General features: G+C 56.4%; 4 protein-coding genes across 4 annotated transcripts; 2 read left to right on the plus strand and 2 right to left on the minus strand.

The window, feature by feature from the left end:
- Positions 1-1,752: 1,752 nt before the first annotated feature.
- Positions 1,753-2,877, minus strand: BKA78DRAFT_142489 (uncharacterized protein). Its single transcript, XM_066882799.1, has 3 exons — positions 2,584-2,877; positions 1,968-2,521; positions 1,753-1,885 (listed from the first exon to the last, which is right to left on the minus strand). The coding sequence occupies exons 1-3, from the start codon at positions 2,599-2,601 to the stop codon at positions 1,864-1,866; spliced, it is 594 nt and encodes a 197-aa protein (XP_066744824.1). The 5' UTR covers positions 2,602-2,877; the 3' UTR covers positions 1,753-1,863.
- A 1,502-nt stretch (positions 2,878-4,379) lies between these two features.
- On the minus strand, positions 4,380-7,389 carry BKA78DRAFT_250458 (fungal-specific transcription factor domain-containing protein; the record flags this gene model as incomplete). The annotated part of the gene is made up of 3 exons (XM_066884575.1): positions 4,380-4,523; positions 4,578-6,952; positions 6,996-7,389. The coding sequence occupies 3 exons, from the start codon at positions 7,387-7,389 to the stop codon at positions 4,380-4,382; spliced, it is 2,913 nt and encodes a 970-aa protein (XP_066744825.1).
- A 3,049-nt stretch (positions 7,390-10,438) lies between these two features.
- Positions 10,439-11,947, plus strand: BKA78DRAFT_250694 (Aldehyde/histidinol dehydrogenase; the record flags this gene model as incomplete). Its single annotated transcript, XM_066884596.1, has 3 exons — positions 10,439-10,843; positions 10,894-11,781; positions 11,834-11,947. 3 exons carry the CDS (start codon positions 10,439-10,441, stop codon positions 11,945-11,947), a joined length of 1,407 nt encoding a protein of 468 aa, XP_066744826.1.
- A 967-nt stretch (positions 11,948-12,914) lies between these two features.
- BKA78DRAFT_353203 (uncharacterized protein) lies at positions 12,915-13,996 on the plus strand (the record flags this gene model as incomplete). Its single annotated transcript, XM_066891509.1, has 3 exons — positions 12,915-13,016; positions 13,064-13,122; positions 13,171-13,996. 3 exons carry the CDS (start codon positions 12,915-12,917, stop codon positions 13,994-13,996), a joined length of 987 nt encoding a protein of 328 aa, XP_066744827.1.
- Between the last annotated feature and the right edge of the window lie 974 nt (positions 13,997-14,970).

Here is a 14,970-nt window from a genome sequence, read left to right on the forward strand (position 1 = left end):
CGTGATCTCCATGGCGCCGTGCGATGACCGTGCCATGCTCGCATACCATCCGTCCACCCTCCATCCACACACGCAAGCAAGCATCCAGCAACGCTCTGCATCCCCGATGACTTGGGCCCACCACCAGCGACCTAGTGCTGCATCGTTGACCAACAACTCATGACCCCACGCCGTCAATCTTGCGCACTGAGCACATGTGCGGCCGTCGCAATGCTCCTTCAATGACGCCAGCTGACGCCATCATCCACGGAGCCATCGCGTATAGATCCTCAGCTAACTTCAAGGTCCTGCTCTTTGGTGTTGTTGCCAGAAAGAGCAGACAAGCGCTTAAGCGTAGGCGCCGGCGGGCAACACCCAGGCGAGATAGACTCCGAAACATTGATCGATCGCCGTCCCGCTCCTCTCCACCCCTGGCGTTTGTCTCCGCTCCTCCCGGGGGCCAGCAAGCTAGCTAGCTAGTTACCTGCCAGCCGGTCGCCAAATCTGATGGGTGAATCCCAAACAATTCGTCAGCTTCGGCAGTTGTGCTGCTGCTGCAAAAACGCCGACGTTGGAGCGCACGTCAGTGTCAACCAGTGGCACTTGCAGTAGCCGGGATCAGTACACCTACAGCTGGGATGCCAGTCGTCCCTGGCGCGCACGTCCAGCAGCAGCGCGGCCGGCAGGCGGGGAGCAGTGAAACCTAAACACCGACAGACTTTCGCCAGACCCAGTGAGCTGTGCGTGATCGGACGGGTGGATGGTGGGCCCCCGTAGCACAAACTTCGGCCACCACCTAGAGATAGATGAGGGCATCACATCCAGCAGCGTGATGCTGGAGGTCGAGGTTGTCGAAGGTCAAACACGAGCGACCAAGCCCGCGGCGGACCGACTCGTCGACCCCAATCACGCCTCTTTTCTCTGCCTAATGAGATGTGGATGTTTCTCGGACATTTTGAGGCATGAAGATGCGATGGAAAAGCGCGCTCCTGGGTGCGGGCGATGTGAATGTGTCGTGCTGCTTGGGTTGTTGCCGACCCGACTAACTGCTGCCCCGGCATAGCATGCCTCCCGGAGATCGGGCGTGGAAGAGTCGCCCGTTGCCGCGCTTGGGACGCTGTGTCTCTGCTCTCTTCTGACGCCAGTTGCTTGACGGGTGGCTGATACTACGGGGAGAGTCCGCTCACGGACACAATTGCGCAAAAGGGACGATGACGAGAGCCGGTACGAGACGGTACGAGAGCATCCAGACAGCAAAGTGATGGGGTGTTGCTGTTTGCTGTTACTTGCGAGACCGTGAACGACCGGGAATGCAGTCGCGGAAAGCCGAAACGTGTGACCAGCATCGGCGTCGGGCTAGAGTAGCGGTTGGGGTGGGTGCCAAACACACCTGCGCTAACCCCTTTACCTCTTCTTGAGAGTTCGGCTAGACCTTCTAGCTCCGTATCGTAGATGCTGTGCTGATAGGCCGACTGTCTTCCCTGATGCCAACCTCCTCGCCGTCGATGAAGGTGTAGAGGTGTGCTTGCTCGGTGCAAGATTCGACCGAATCGTCTCATCACATTCGTCTCGTCTGCGACGCTTCAGATCTCCTCGTCCAACTCGGGCACAAACCACACGTCTGAATCGGGCACTCGAACCAACACAGCAACTCATCACCATTCGCCATCAAAACCTGCTCCTTGACCGTCATAGCGACCGTACCCCATTCATAAGAGACGCGCGGACATGAAGCGCTTCTCTCCTCCGTCCAGCTAAAAATACGCGGCAGGGAACGCTTTGTCGGGTCGCTCATTGTGGCCTCAGGATACGCGCGTAGCGCCAACACCTCGAGAACGATCGTAGAACATTCGCTGTCCGTTGGCGCGCTCGTGGTACCCTTGTTTACTCAGCCTTATACCTGATCCTTTTATAGCGTGAGCGTTTGAGCGACCAGTGGTCCTGCAGCTGCCCAACGTCGACGATGGCTGCGGCGGTAGGGGTTGTACGATTGACTCCATCGCGATTGATTTGCGCCCCTCATGTCCTTCGTCGTGCGTTCGAGAACGGCATCAGAGCTTCTGGTGTGGCGAGTGATTTGATCGAGTGGCAGCGCTAGTGGGTTGGAGGGCAGGATGTACCCACGGGTAAGGTTTGGAGGACTCGAAGGGATGTCGTTGACAGGTCGTGGCTGGGATGCAGCGGCCTGAGGCGAACAGAGAACGGGAATAGTGACGCAGTGGCTTTTGTTCTTGCCTGAGGTATCCATGGTCAGGGGTTTGCGCTGCCGGCCAGCATTGTCGTTGTTCTCCCCCCTTGTCGTATGCGTTTGTGTTGCCCCTCCTCTTGCCCCAATACTACGCAGTCCTGTTCTGTTTCTTTTTCGGGGCTGCATATTATTTGAAAAGCCCGGCAAGTTCCAAAGCTCTTCTCTCAACCTTCGATGCGGCCGCTTGCCGTCCATACATGATGTCGGTCGAGTCAGAACGTTGCATCGTAGCCATGTGTGCATGCCGTGCGCGAATGCAAGGCGACGCAGGTTGGTGTCCACAAAGCTCCGGTTCTATTCCATCATCAGTCAGTGGACGAACAGCTAGCGACAACTTTGGTGTTGAAACTTCTCACCGTTCGCATCGACAACATGCGTCTGCACAAACCGTTTAGAGTAAGCGATCAATCACCACTTCACTTCCCTCATCCCTCCCATCCGCAGCCGCAATCCCCAACCCTGAAAGCAAACATGCTTTCCAGCTCCAACCATCCCTGCGCATCTTGAATCGTGTCTAGACTTCTCGACTATTGGGAAAGCCGCTGAGTAAGGCCTGACTTGAGTTTCTGCTCCCAATAAACAGCACGCCCCCCTCCCGCACTGCTGGGTCCACGGTGCGTCGGTCAGCCCTGCAACGAGCCAAAGCTAAGCAAAACAAACACCGACGACCGCCGACGTCGGCGGCGCCGATTGGAGATGGAGCGAATGCTGCGAAAAGGCGCAACATGCCTAGCGTCCGCGGCCGCCGCGGGAGATGAGAAAAAGAATAAACAGCGTGTGTTGCACGAGTCGCGGCGGCGGCGTCTGTATCTGTATGTTGTGCTTGGGCAACCAGCGTCGAGTCTAGACTGCCCGCTCATGCGTCGTCCTCAACGACTTTGCTGGTAAAAACACAACAAAGCTCATTTATGCATATAGAGACAGTACATGCATACGTGGTCAAGCTCTCGTAAAAATAAGTGTCTGAATAAGATGCAGCGAGCGCTGCGCGCCGACTGCCCAAGTGTCTCCTGGGGTGGACCGGGATGTGGAGGAGGCGGCGGTGCACAACGTGCTCACCTACCTCGCCACGAGCTCATGGGCTTCTTCGCGCCTCCCGTCGACGCCACCGCCCCCGCCCCCGCGGTGGTCATGAAGTTTGTGGGGCACGCGAACCCGGAACACAGCTGTAGACAGTGGAAATGAAGTCGTGGTGGCAGTGGAAGAGAACCGCTGTAGACGTTTGATTAGGTGGATTTTCCATCATCAAGCGCCGCCGAAAAGGGCAGGAGAGATTGCTGCACGGTAAGCATCTGCTGTGAGGCTAAGTCAACCCGTACCGCTTGCTGGCCGCCCCGCTGCGGGTGAGCGGCGGGAATCCGAGACAATGACGCCCATCCATCTCATCTATCCAAACCACCTAGTTCCTTGCACAGTCGCTGCAGCAGAATGTGAGAACAGCAATGCAGTCACCTTCCAATCCAAGAGTGTACTCCGAACAGTTTTGATATTTTGTCATATCTTCGTCGTGTTGGTCGAGCTAGCCTAGCTCGGTGGAACGACCTTGATGCAAGCGCGCAGGCGGGTAGAACAGAACCTGTCAAAATTCGCAGCGACAGCACCAGCTGCCGTCCGCGGAGGGGTATATGTGTCGTGTCATGAGTGACATGGAGTCGTCATGAAAAATGAAGTGAACTGGAAAAGAAACATCGCCTGATCTTCGTGTCGGTTATGCTCGTGGCGCGCACCTTAATCGTGAGGACATGAAATGAAAACTTTAACCTGCGTGCGCAAAATGCGACAAAAACAACTCCCCTACTCTGACCGGTGCAGCTTGCTGCAAAAGCCAGCGGCGCAATCAATGCCAGAATTGAAAAAAGTCCCGAAATGAACAGAGAGCGTAGATACAATGGCCAGGCGTTGCGAACGTGCGCAAGGGAAAGTAGACCGCCGCCGAAGGTCCAGCCGGCAGTAACTTTGAGTGAGGGCCGTTTTTTGATTGTTGGATTTTGGGCCTAGCACCCTGGGTCTGGGCGACATGCCTGACTCTTGTCTGTGCGGCACTGCACTGCATCGTGCAAGCGCCAGGGAGCCCAACGCGTGCAGCTGTGCCGCTGAGGTAGCAACAGATGAGGCACGCGTGCTGAGGCAAAGGAGGCGCAGCATGAGGTCGTTAGAGGGCAAGGCCAGTTCCGTCGCCGGTCCAGCGGTAGAGGGCAAGCACCTCACGACGGCGCTGCTGCTGTTCGCCAAAGTCTTCGAGACAGCGACCGCGCACTTGGGCCAGAGCTGATCGCATGACTTTTCGAAAGTTTCGCTAAACTGGTCAGCTTGGGTTGTACGATGCTTTGGGCATGTGATGTTTACTGACCTGATACTCGGTATTGAGCGTCACCACACATGCCTCATGTGCCCTGACGATCGTTTCGCAAGCCTTGACGACGTTTGGACTCGCTTCTCCTTGCAGCTTGTCCGCAATCAGGAGGAGCAAAAAACTCCCCTGTAACAGGTAGATCCCGAAGAAGAATGGCATGAAACTGAGGTCCGGGTCAAACTCCAAAACATCTGATAACGCTTCTGAGGCGGATACTGCGTGACCAGTAGCTGTCACAAACGACTGCGACGAGATCCAGAGGTCGTTGTCGTCCAAGAGCGAGATCGGATCCCATTTTCCGTTGAGGAGAATATGGAGCGTGTGCATGAGGTGAGTCGCGTACGCAACAACCATCTTGGTCTGGATGATGGATTCGGTTATGCGGGAAGTCGATGAGGTGGTTGAAGTCGTCTCGGTGTCCAATTCGAAGTTGTTTTCCAGCCCCATGTTTGTGGTGAATCGTTTCCCAAACTCTCCCAGACTGCGCTCGTAGACTTCCAGCTGCTGGCTGATTTCGGTGGCACACTCGTCCCAGTCGGTCCCATTTCGAAAGCGATTTCCAAAGCGTGGGTGGTTCCTAGCATGCACAAGGTCGATGATTCCGCCGAGTATCGTCATCAAAGGCGTAAAATATCCAAACATTGAATGTCCCGAGACCTCGACACATGGTCCTCGCCGTCTGTATTCACCGTAGATTTGATCGGGATCCTCGGGATAATATTCACCAGCTTGCCACTTTGGCTCGTCGATCGGTTGCAGAAGCTCCTCGCATTCGACGTCCAAAAGGAACAGAGGCCGGTTGTAGCACAACGCCAGGTGTCGATCCATTGTGTACAACAGCCACCAGATGCGGCGTCGTTCCTCCCGCTCTTCTTCCGAAACGACATCTGGAGGAGTTGGAAGCTGGCCGTTCATGCCGTGACCAACAGCCATATCCATGTCGACCTCACCTTCGGCGTCGGCATCGTCTTCGGTTTCGCGGGAGGGCTGCGAGTGGCTTCGCGGAAGCTCCCTGCCCAACTTGAGCTCTCTTGCCAAGGACCAAGCCGCATTCCACCACCGCAGACTAGCAGCTTTGTATTCGCTGGCCGAGACAACCACGGCAAGGTGGATGTAAGTCGCAATGTCGTCCAACGCGCCAGAAGCGCCAGGCGTGGCCCCTTCATCGTCCGCCAATTTCCCTGCCGTGGGGTTTGTCACTCCAAAACCGCCAAGCGCAACTCCGTTGATAACCGTATTGGCCGCAAAGTTGGGCGAAGCGTGGTTGCTCGAATCGGAGTTGTGGATGAGTGGCTTCAGCAGTCCAATGGTGACTTCGAGAAGCTTTTGACAGACTTTTCCGCGAGAGGACGGCGGCGAGGTCAGGAACGCTGATTCGTGGGTTTGCGCTCCTATCCACAGCATGCTTGCGAGCAAGGCGGGACTGCAGGCTCTAGGGTTGCTGTGTCGCAGAAATGAGCGCTTTCGAAAGACGTACCCAAGGACGTAGGGTGATACCGGCTGCATAAAAGTTGACTTTGAACTCTTAAAGTAGGACTCCAAAAGATCGCAAGCCAGGTCCGTGGGCACAATGCCTTGAATGTGGGGGATCAGTGGTTGCAAAACAGGGTATCGAAGAGGCCTGGAGCCATTCTGGTTGGACTGGAGCGTAGCCATTGACGGCGAAGGCAAAGACATCCACCCAGGAGAAGTGTCGGCAGGGGAATTGCCCAAAAAATTGGCCATGGGGCTTTCGCCAGTCTGCATGCGGAATCCAGCAGACTGGCCGTGCTGGCTTTGAGGACTGAGCATGCTAAAGGTGGGCTCGTTGTAGTTTTGCATGCCGTTGGTCGTGAGAAGCTGGTGATGCTGCACATTCCCACTGCTTGGAAGGATAAAGGTGCCGTTCACCGTAGGCGATGATACTGCACGGTGGAATTCATCCATGGAGCCGTAGTCAGACATTGACATTTGCTGGTTTCCGAATCCATTGCTCGAGAGGCGGGGAGTGGCTAATCCGGTGACCATGTTGTCCGTTGGCGCATTCATCTGGTGCGAGCCTGCGTCAGAGGTGTCGCTGACAGACTCGTACCTCTGACTCATGTCACCATATTGGATTGCCCCCGAATTTCCATGATTTCCAAGCGCCATGGGGTTAGAAGCTGCTGATTGGGGGGTTGAAAAGTCACCTCCGTGAGCATGATGCCCAGCTTCAGCAGACACGTCTCGGATCGGTTGATCGCCAGCGAGGTTTCGACGCGTAGGTGAGCCATGCTGTCCAGACTCTGCGACGCTGGCGGCTGCTGCGGCCTGCGCAGCAGCGATGTCTTTGCGCGATGCTTTGCCCCTTTTCTTCCGCTCGCGAAGATATTCGCAAGTCAAACCAAACTCTGCTTCAAGTCAGCACTGCAAGAAAAGTAGGAGAGATGTACAGACCAACGCAGTGGGCACAGGGCGCCTTGCCATCGCATTTGGTTCTCAATTGATTGCACTGATCGCAAGCCCTGCTGATTCGCCGTCTTACAGGCGCGTTCGAATTTCGTCCAGATCGTTCAGTCGCCATTGAGGCCTTGGAGTTACGGACTGCAGTTGATGCAGGCCCGTTTATGTATGGATGGTGTCTTTGTTTTACAAAACTTTTGCCATCAGACAAAACCTGAGGCGTATGGGGGTAGTGATGCAGCGCATACTGAGAGGTCTGGGCCAACGCATCCAACCCCGTAGCTGGAAACCTTGATGAGGAAAGCTGTTGCTCGGGGCTCAACAGGTTGGAGGACGGTAGTTGGTTGAAGGCGGATATGGCATATTGGTGGAGGCCGTTGGAGAGCATTTTCGGAGGTGATGCCTCGGGGCAAGAGAGGCCGAGTGAGAGAATCCAGAGAGCCGAGAGGAGCCGGGTGGGTCAAGCGGAGAAGAAGTTTTTCAGGATGGGCTTGGAACAAAATGTAGAACGAGGCTGCAAATATCGACAAGACAACGCAGAGCACTCGCGAGAGTATAGAAGAAGGATATGCGGTGTGCCTAGGTACCATATACCTGGCAAACGCGGAGTGCGCGGGGTACAGCTCAGGGAACATAAAGCAGAACGCCTCGTGGCCCTAGGCCACTTGCTCTGACTGCCATAGAGTTGACGCTTGGCTGTGTTTGGAGTCATCGCCGGCGGTGCACTCGAGGTGCCGGGGGGCCGCTAGTTGGAAGCGCATCAGGAATCAAGGGACGGGCGGAGCATGGATGCTGTAAACGAGATGGAGTGGCAGATGGCAGGAAGCCAAGGGTCGCCAGCACCGCACGCTTGTCAGACGCCTGCCCGCACACCCAAAACCAATAAGCGAGGATATTGGCTGACCAAATGACCCCTCCCCGCGAGCAACCAAAGCCTCTGAGGGCAAAGGCAGACGGGCATTCAGGGAGCGGTATGGATTTGCGGGATACAAGGCAGTTTCCGGGGTACGTAGACGACGGCGCCCAGGTGGACCCGGCTGCTGTGTCAGTATGGCGGCCAGGTCCGCTTGGGCATCTCCGACGGGGGCGGGCTCGCAACTGGGCGCCCACATGCTGTCATGACCATGATGGATGGTGCTTGGGGTGCTTCAAAAAAGTGCCGGCGGACACCGGCAAATGGTGGAAGCGCGCAGCGGGAGCCAGCAGAAGATAGTGGACGCGAGCAGAGCCCAGCCAACCCGGCGGAAACTCAATCTGCGTTGCGGCAAGCTCCCAGCGTCGGCAACTGAAAACCGGCTCCCTCCCCGCAAAGGCCCAACGGGTCCGTCCTTTCTAGAACAAGAGGTGGGACGAGCACGGGGGAATGCGGAGAGCAGACGTCGATCGTGCCCACACGCCAGCATCAGTTTTTTCTGCCATGCGGCTGAGGCCATGTGAGCGACGACCTCATTTTCGGAAGGTCGCTGCGTGCGAGGATGGTGCGGTGCGCCTGTCGTGATTCGCAGGAAGCCAAAATGACGCTCCGTCTGCTCTGCACGTAGTCCAAATAACGTCTGCTCGGGGCGGCCCAGACCTGGAACCAGCCTGGAGCCCGCCTGCACGCGCGCTGCAACCTCTGCATCGTCGTGCAGGGGTGCCGGTCGGCGATAAAATGGGCCTCCTGCTCCGTTTCCCCCCGACATGTGCTTCATCAAACTGATCCATTTTCCTCGCCGCCACAGCGAATAATGCACGCACGTAGAAACTCTGTCAGCCACCTTGGGTGGGAGCATGAACCTCGTTCAAGGCTCGAGCCATCAACCCAGCAGCGCTTCATGACGCTCTGGATTTGTGCACTGTTTTGCTGCGTTTCGAACTCGGGCAACCCCGTAGCAATGCAGGAACGCTCGATTGCCTCCAGACCGGCTTGGTTTGCGGTTTCCGCCTGTTTCGGACCAGGGCGCCGGGGGATCGTCGTTGGAGAGGGTAGACCCGCCGGCGGTGTGTTGGTCTAGCGCCGCAAACGTTTGCAGAATCAGCATGATGTTGCATGAGGCCGTCTGATGCCGTGGACAAAAGGCGCGCAAGAGGCTTGGAGACGACAGGGGCGTTTGACGACGAGAGCGGCGTGGACTGCTGTCTTGGACAGAGGTTTTCTGGGCATTGATGGTGGAGAGTTCGGTCGAGAGAAATGCGACGCGCTTTGCCGATTTGGGAACCCGGGGCCGGCCCTCCGTGCAACGCTGGGGCGGAGCCGATTTGAATCCCTCCTAGTCACCTCACCCCGCTGGGGCGCGGTCAAGTCCGGCCTGCGTCATAGCAAACAAGCCAGCAAGCGTCAGTTTGTTGGTGCTGACAGACTTGACGACCTCTGGCTACTGGAGCCGGCTTGCTTCGCCGGACCACGTCTCATTGCCGGTGCGGTGCCTCCATCGTCATCAACACCACTTCTTCATCCTACTCCATCCCAAGGTGGCTGAGCTGTCTCGACCTGCTCCTGCGACTGAAACAGTGTGATGGAAGGCACCGAAACATTTCTGAGCAGTCGTTAAAGTGAAAATGTTCTCGAATACTTCCGTGTGTCGTGTCAAGCTAGGAAAACCATGGCTCGTCCAGCTCGCAGGGTCCGGGGAAGATGTGCGGTACAGGCACATGGCCCTAAGGCTGACAGGGAACATGAGCTGTGGGGTTTGTGCCATGACGAGTGATTCGAAATTGTGTCCTTTGTGACATGCATCTCCTGGCCTGCCGCAACCGACAGATCTGGGCGGCAAGCATGGCTCCAGGTTGGGATTGATAGCGATCCCGTCTGCTGGTGGTGGATCTCCGCCAGGGTTGAGACGCGGATAGGTCAACACCGTTTGTGTATCAAGTCTCCCTCGACTTGTAGTCGCAACGGTAGCAAGCGCGCGGCGCAGCAGCAACAGAGGCGACTTGGCTGAGGTTGGACTTGTTCATGCGAGGCATCCAGGCACACATTCATGCAATGTCCATGTCAAAAGACTGACTCGGATCTTATCTGGCGGCCCCTGGCTCTGGCTCTGGCTCTTCCGGGAACATCCGGACGAGCTGGTGTGTTTGAGTCGGCGGCATTTCGTAATAATCAGATCAAACTGGTCGACAAAATGGTCGTCGTGAGAATCCAGGGACCTGAGGCAATTTGTGGTGCGACGGGCGTTTGCAAGTCTGGGGGTTCTCGGACCGCATTCGGAAGGGAGCGAGCAGAGTCTTGTAGGGCGCGCCTCGAATGATTTTGTTTGACAGAGTGGTGATAGTCAAGCTATGGTGTTGATAGGTCGGCGCCCCGATAACGCTTTAGGTGCCGCCCCGAAGAGACCCCGCGGACGTCATGGCTGGCGCGCCTGGTGGGGCAGTCCATCAACACCACCAAAAGCTCTCTGCATCCAAAAGCCTCCTGCTCCTCTCGACAACGTCTGCATCATCCTCACGCCGCAATCATGTCTGTCGAAACCATCACCACCATCTCCCCCATCACAAACAAGCCCGTTGTGACTCGCAATGGCTTGTCCGACGCCGACCTCCAAGCTCTCCCCGCCAACGCTCTCGAAGCTTTCAACTCGTTCAAGAAGACGACTCTGGCCGAGAGGCAGGCCATTGTCAAAAAGGCCCTGAAGAACATTAGCGCTCGCGAGGAGACCATGGCCAAGGAGATTACTGAGCAAATGGGTCGTCCCATTGCCTACACCGCCAAGGAGGTGGCAACTGCTGTTATGCGCGGCGAGTACCTTGTCAAGGTCAGCGATGAGGCATTGGCCTCTACCGACGGTCAGGCCGAGAAGGGATTCAAGCGGTACATCAAAAAGGCCCCGGTTGGTCCTGTATTGATCCTGTTCCCCTGGAACGTAAGTTGGCCGACTCACGCCACCACATGCAATGTCTGACACCTTGACAGTACCCCTACCTGACCCTCATCAACTCTGTTGTGCCCGCCATTCTTTCTGGCAACTCGATTATCCTGAAACCCTCCCCACAAACACCCACCAGCGCCGAGCACATTTACCAGGCATTCGTCGAGGCCGGCCTCCCCAAGAACGTTATTCAATACTTCCACTGCGGATCCCTCACGCAAATTGAGACATTGGTCAGGAACCCCGCCATCCAAGCCGTGTGTTTCACGGGCTCAGTTGCGGGCGGTCTCGCCGTTCAACGTGCAGCCAGCGACCGCGTTAGCGTCAAGGTCGGCCTTGAGCTCGGAGGCAAGGACCCTGCCTATATTCGTTCTGATGTAGACGTTGCGTGGGCGGCCGAGGAGATTGTTGATGGTGCCGTTTTCAACTCTGGCCAAAGCTGCTGCAGCATCGAGAGGGTGTATGTGGACGAGAAGATATACGACGACTTTGTCGCCAACCTCCAAAAGGTGCTCAGCGGTTACAAGCTCGGCGACCCCTTTGACAAGTCGACCCACGTTGGTCCCGTTGTGTCCAAGAGGTCGGCAGAGACCATTCGCGAGCACATTCAAGACGCATTGAACAAGGGCGCCAAAAACGCCACCCCAGAAAATGAGACATTCAAGAACCCACCTGCAGATGGCAACTACGTCGCACCGACGCTCTTGGTCGACGTTGACCATACCATGACCGTCATGACCGAGGAGACCTTCGGCCCCATCATCCCCGTCCAAAAGGTCAAGAATGATGACGAGGCCATTCGCCTCATGAACGACAGCCAGTTTGGTCTGACTGCCAGCATTTGGACCAAGGACACTGAAAAGGGCCATGCGCTGGCCGACGACGTCGAGGCAGGCACTGTCTTTGTCAACCGTTGTGACTACCCCAGTCCGGTGAGTCGCTTATGCGCCATTCCTCTGTGTTTCACTGACTTACATTGTGTAGGACCTTGCATGGGTCGGATGGAAGGACTCGGGCAAAGGCCAAACGCTCAGCAAGTTTGGATTCGATCAATTCGTCAAGCTCAAGAGCTACCACGTCAAGGACTACCCCAAATAGATGAAAGCACAGGACGAAATGAAGCAGCTTTGTTGTCTGCGGTGACGCAGCGACCCCTCCTCTCCCTGCCAATGGTGTACTGGGTTGCAACGGTCGTGCCAGAAGCAAGGTCAACTCAAAAACGCGACAACACGTACTCACCTGACGACTCCTTTCTTTGCAGTGTTTGCTTTGCGGTAAGCGCCGACCGCCAAGTGATAAGGGTGCGACCGCCATTACCGTTATATGATTGAGAAACGCGTCGTCCAAAATGCGCGTGTCGGAGCCCCTTGTACAGGAATGCGCTCCCCTGCTGCAAGGAACGGTGGCACACGCCAACTCAAGCGAAAAGCATCGCTAGACTCGTGTGGCCCAGAGCAACGCTACCCTCAGCAAATCCATCACAAGACAATTAATGTTGGCGGTGAAAAGCAAGAGGGTGCTCTGTAGAGCAAGGCACAGGCAAGTCGTCGAACCGCAGGCTGCGCTACTCACACCTGTCCGAGACAGCAATTATTCGCCTCTGGCTCGACGTGGTCAGTGATCACCACGCCATTCCACGCCTTTCCGAGGTAATCATCCCACGCAGCAGACTTTCTTTATTCCTTCAAACCAAAAAATGCCCAGGCTGGAAACGCAAGGAATGATTGACCTTCCGCGTGGCAACTCGCTGAGCTGGTGTGGTTTGGGAATCTATTAATTTCTGGCCGGCCGTTTATATGTGTCTTTGCTTCTGCAACTGGACGTCTGTTTCGTCTCTCCATCAAGCCACCGACCGTCGGCTTTCCACCACGACCAAACAAAAGAGCCCCTCTCTTGCTCTTGTGTCATTACCATTACGTGTGTCTTGAGTGTATTCTTGATTTCGTCGAACCTTGAGCGAGCGTGTGAATTTTGTCCTTTTTTCAATGCATCTCCTCTTTGCAACGATGTCATAGCTGGTCTGAGACGGACGCTCCCATCGCTACCAAACATCCTTTTGAACACAATGGCTCCTCAATGGATGCTTGCCAGGCTAGCCGACGTGAAGAGCGTGGCCGCCACAATCTTTCCATGCTACCAGCCTCGGAAAAAGGTTGGGCTGGAGATTGTAAGTGTTGACCCTGCTACTTTTAGACAACGGCTGACCTTCAACAGCAATCACCAACAGATTTCCGTCGGCTAGAAGTCAAGCTTGAAGGCCTGACTCCAGAGCAGTAAGCATCTTTCATGGCTGTGTCTGAACCCTTCTCACCAATCATCAGAGAAGCCTTTCTCCGCCAGAAAGCCGCCATCGAATCCCTCCCTAAGCCGACGATTCCTCCTCTCCCGACAACCTTTGCCTCTGCTCCTCTCCCATCGGGCTACACCTCCGCCTCGGCCCCTTCATCGCCCCGCACCATCGTCGCCACCGCCGCCGACTTTTCCTCCTCCACCGACGCAACCCCTACGATCCCCGCGCACCCCGAAACCCACAGGACCAACACCGTCAACAAAACGACCTTCACCCGCGAGAGCTCCGCCCCCTTCATCCCGCCTCTGTTCTCCTTCGCCCCGCTGCAGCTCCCCCAGCCCGCTGCAGACGCCGACAAGCCCCCCGTCCCGCCGCGCAGCCCCGCCCGCGAGATCTGCAAGCTGGCCAGAGGCAGCGGCGTCACGAGTGCGTCGGCCCCGGATCTGCGTCGGCCCCAGGCGCGCGATGGTGCCGAGGTGTCCCGCCTCGACCGGGCGAGGGGCACCGCACGGCGCTGGCGGTGGAGCGCCGGCCTGCGGGCCAGCTGGAAAGAGGCGCATCCCCCCTCCCAGTCGGACGGCGGGTTGGGCGTCGTCGGCTGGGACGAGAAATATTCGACGACGACATCGTCGACCGGCGATGGAGCTGCCGCGGTGTCGACGGTCAAGGAGACGGAGAGCAAGGAGCGCGTTGACGAAGGCTTCGAAGTCCAAGTCGTCAAGGGCGCCGCTACCGTCTCGGTCAAGAGCCTGGCGCTTGGACGCGATTCCGTCACGTTGGGGGGAAGCGAGCGTGACTGCGATTTCGAGATTGTGTCTGGTGGTGGTGGGGGCCAGGTCAAGGAGGTCAGGGGGTAGGGGGCCAGCCTGCCAAGAGAGCGAACCTTCTTGATGTCGAGACGATCAAAACAACAACGATAGCGGCGACGACGACGACAATCTGTGTGCGTGTGAGCCTCAGCTGAGACATGCTTGCTCACTTCCATGTCACTGAAAACGAGGCGACGACTAATTTGCCAACTCTTTTTTCTCCTCCCCTCTCCTTCCTCCTTCCTTCTCTTCCCCCTATTCAACCCTCTGCTTCAAAACGCTTCCCCTTGGTTTCGAGATATCCATGTAATACTAGCTTTGTCTTGCGCGCGCTCTCCCTGTCTCTCTTCTCTCTTCAATCGGCCGGCCGCTCGTCGGCCATCTACTCTTGTTCCTTTCCTTCTTTTCTGTACGATAGGAAGGGTAGAGTGGTGGTTTGTTGCAGTGAGACTGTAAGCTGTGTACGTAGTAAAATGCGAGGGTTTTGTGTGGGTATCAGTGGGTATGTGCTGTGGTGGTGATGTGGTAGTGATGTGAGATTGTGATGTAGTGAAATGGCGGTGATGGTGATGTTTCCGTTGGGTCAAGAGACGTGCGATGATGCCAGCATGGCTTCCCCAGAGCTCGCCGCATATCTATTTGCCTACCTGAAGAATCGATCGCGTAGCAGAAAGGGGATCGCGCGGAGAGGACAGGGGCAGAACTCGACTACCGGTCTGCTTCGCTTGTTCAGCGCTGCTGCTGGCGAACGGGAAATAATAGCAAGGAGGACTAGGAGACATGTGTAAACGTCAGATGTCTAGACAACTGAACCCAAGACTATCCTGCCCACGCATGAAAACGACGCCTTTTCGCAAAGAAGGAACCGGAGATGCAATTTTTCCTGGCCAATCCCGTCCCAAACCCGAGGAGCGGGAGACCTCAGCAGACTGTATAGACGCTTTTCCTCGGAGCTAAAATGATTTGTATGAGTACGGTGGCGTCTTGTCATAGCTTGAGAGAGTATATTGAAATGTTTGAGT

The sequence above is a fragment of the Phyllosticta capitalensis genome (assembly GCF_038381095.1).
Source record: "Phyllosticta capitalensis strain CBS 128856 chromosome Unknown BKA78scaffold_5, whole genome shotgun sequence".
NCBI lineage: Eukaryota > Fungi > Ascomycota > Dothideomycetes > Botryosphaeriales > Phyllostictaceae > Phyllosticta > Phyllosticta capitalensis.

What these genes read in the sequence shown, in the direction of transcription:
- BKA78DRAFT_142489 (XM_066882799.1), bottom strand. An exon ending in CAATCGCGATGGAGTCAATC is followed by an intron (nt 1,886 to 1,967) that starts GTACAACCCCTA and finishes ACGCTATAAAAG; the next exon opens with GATCAGGTATAAGGCTGAGT.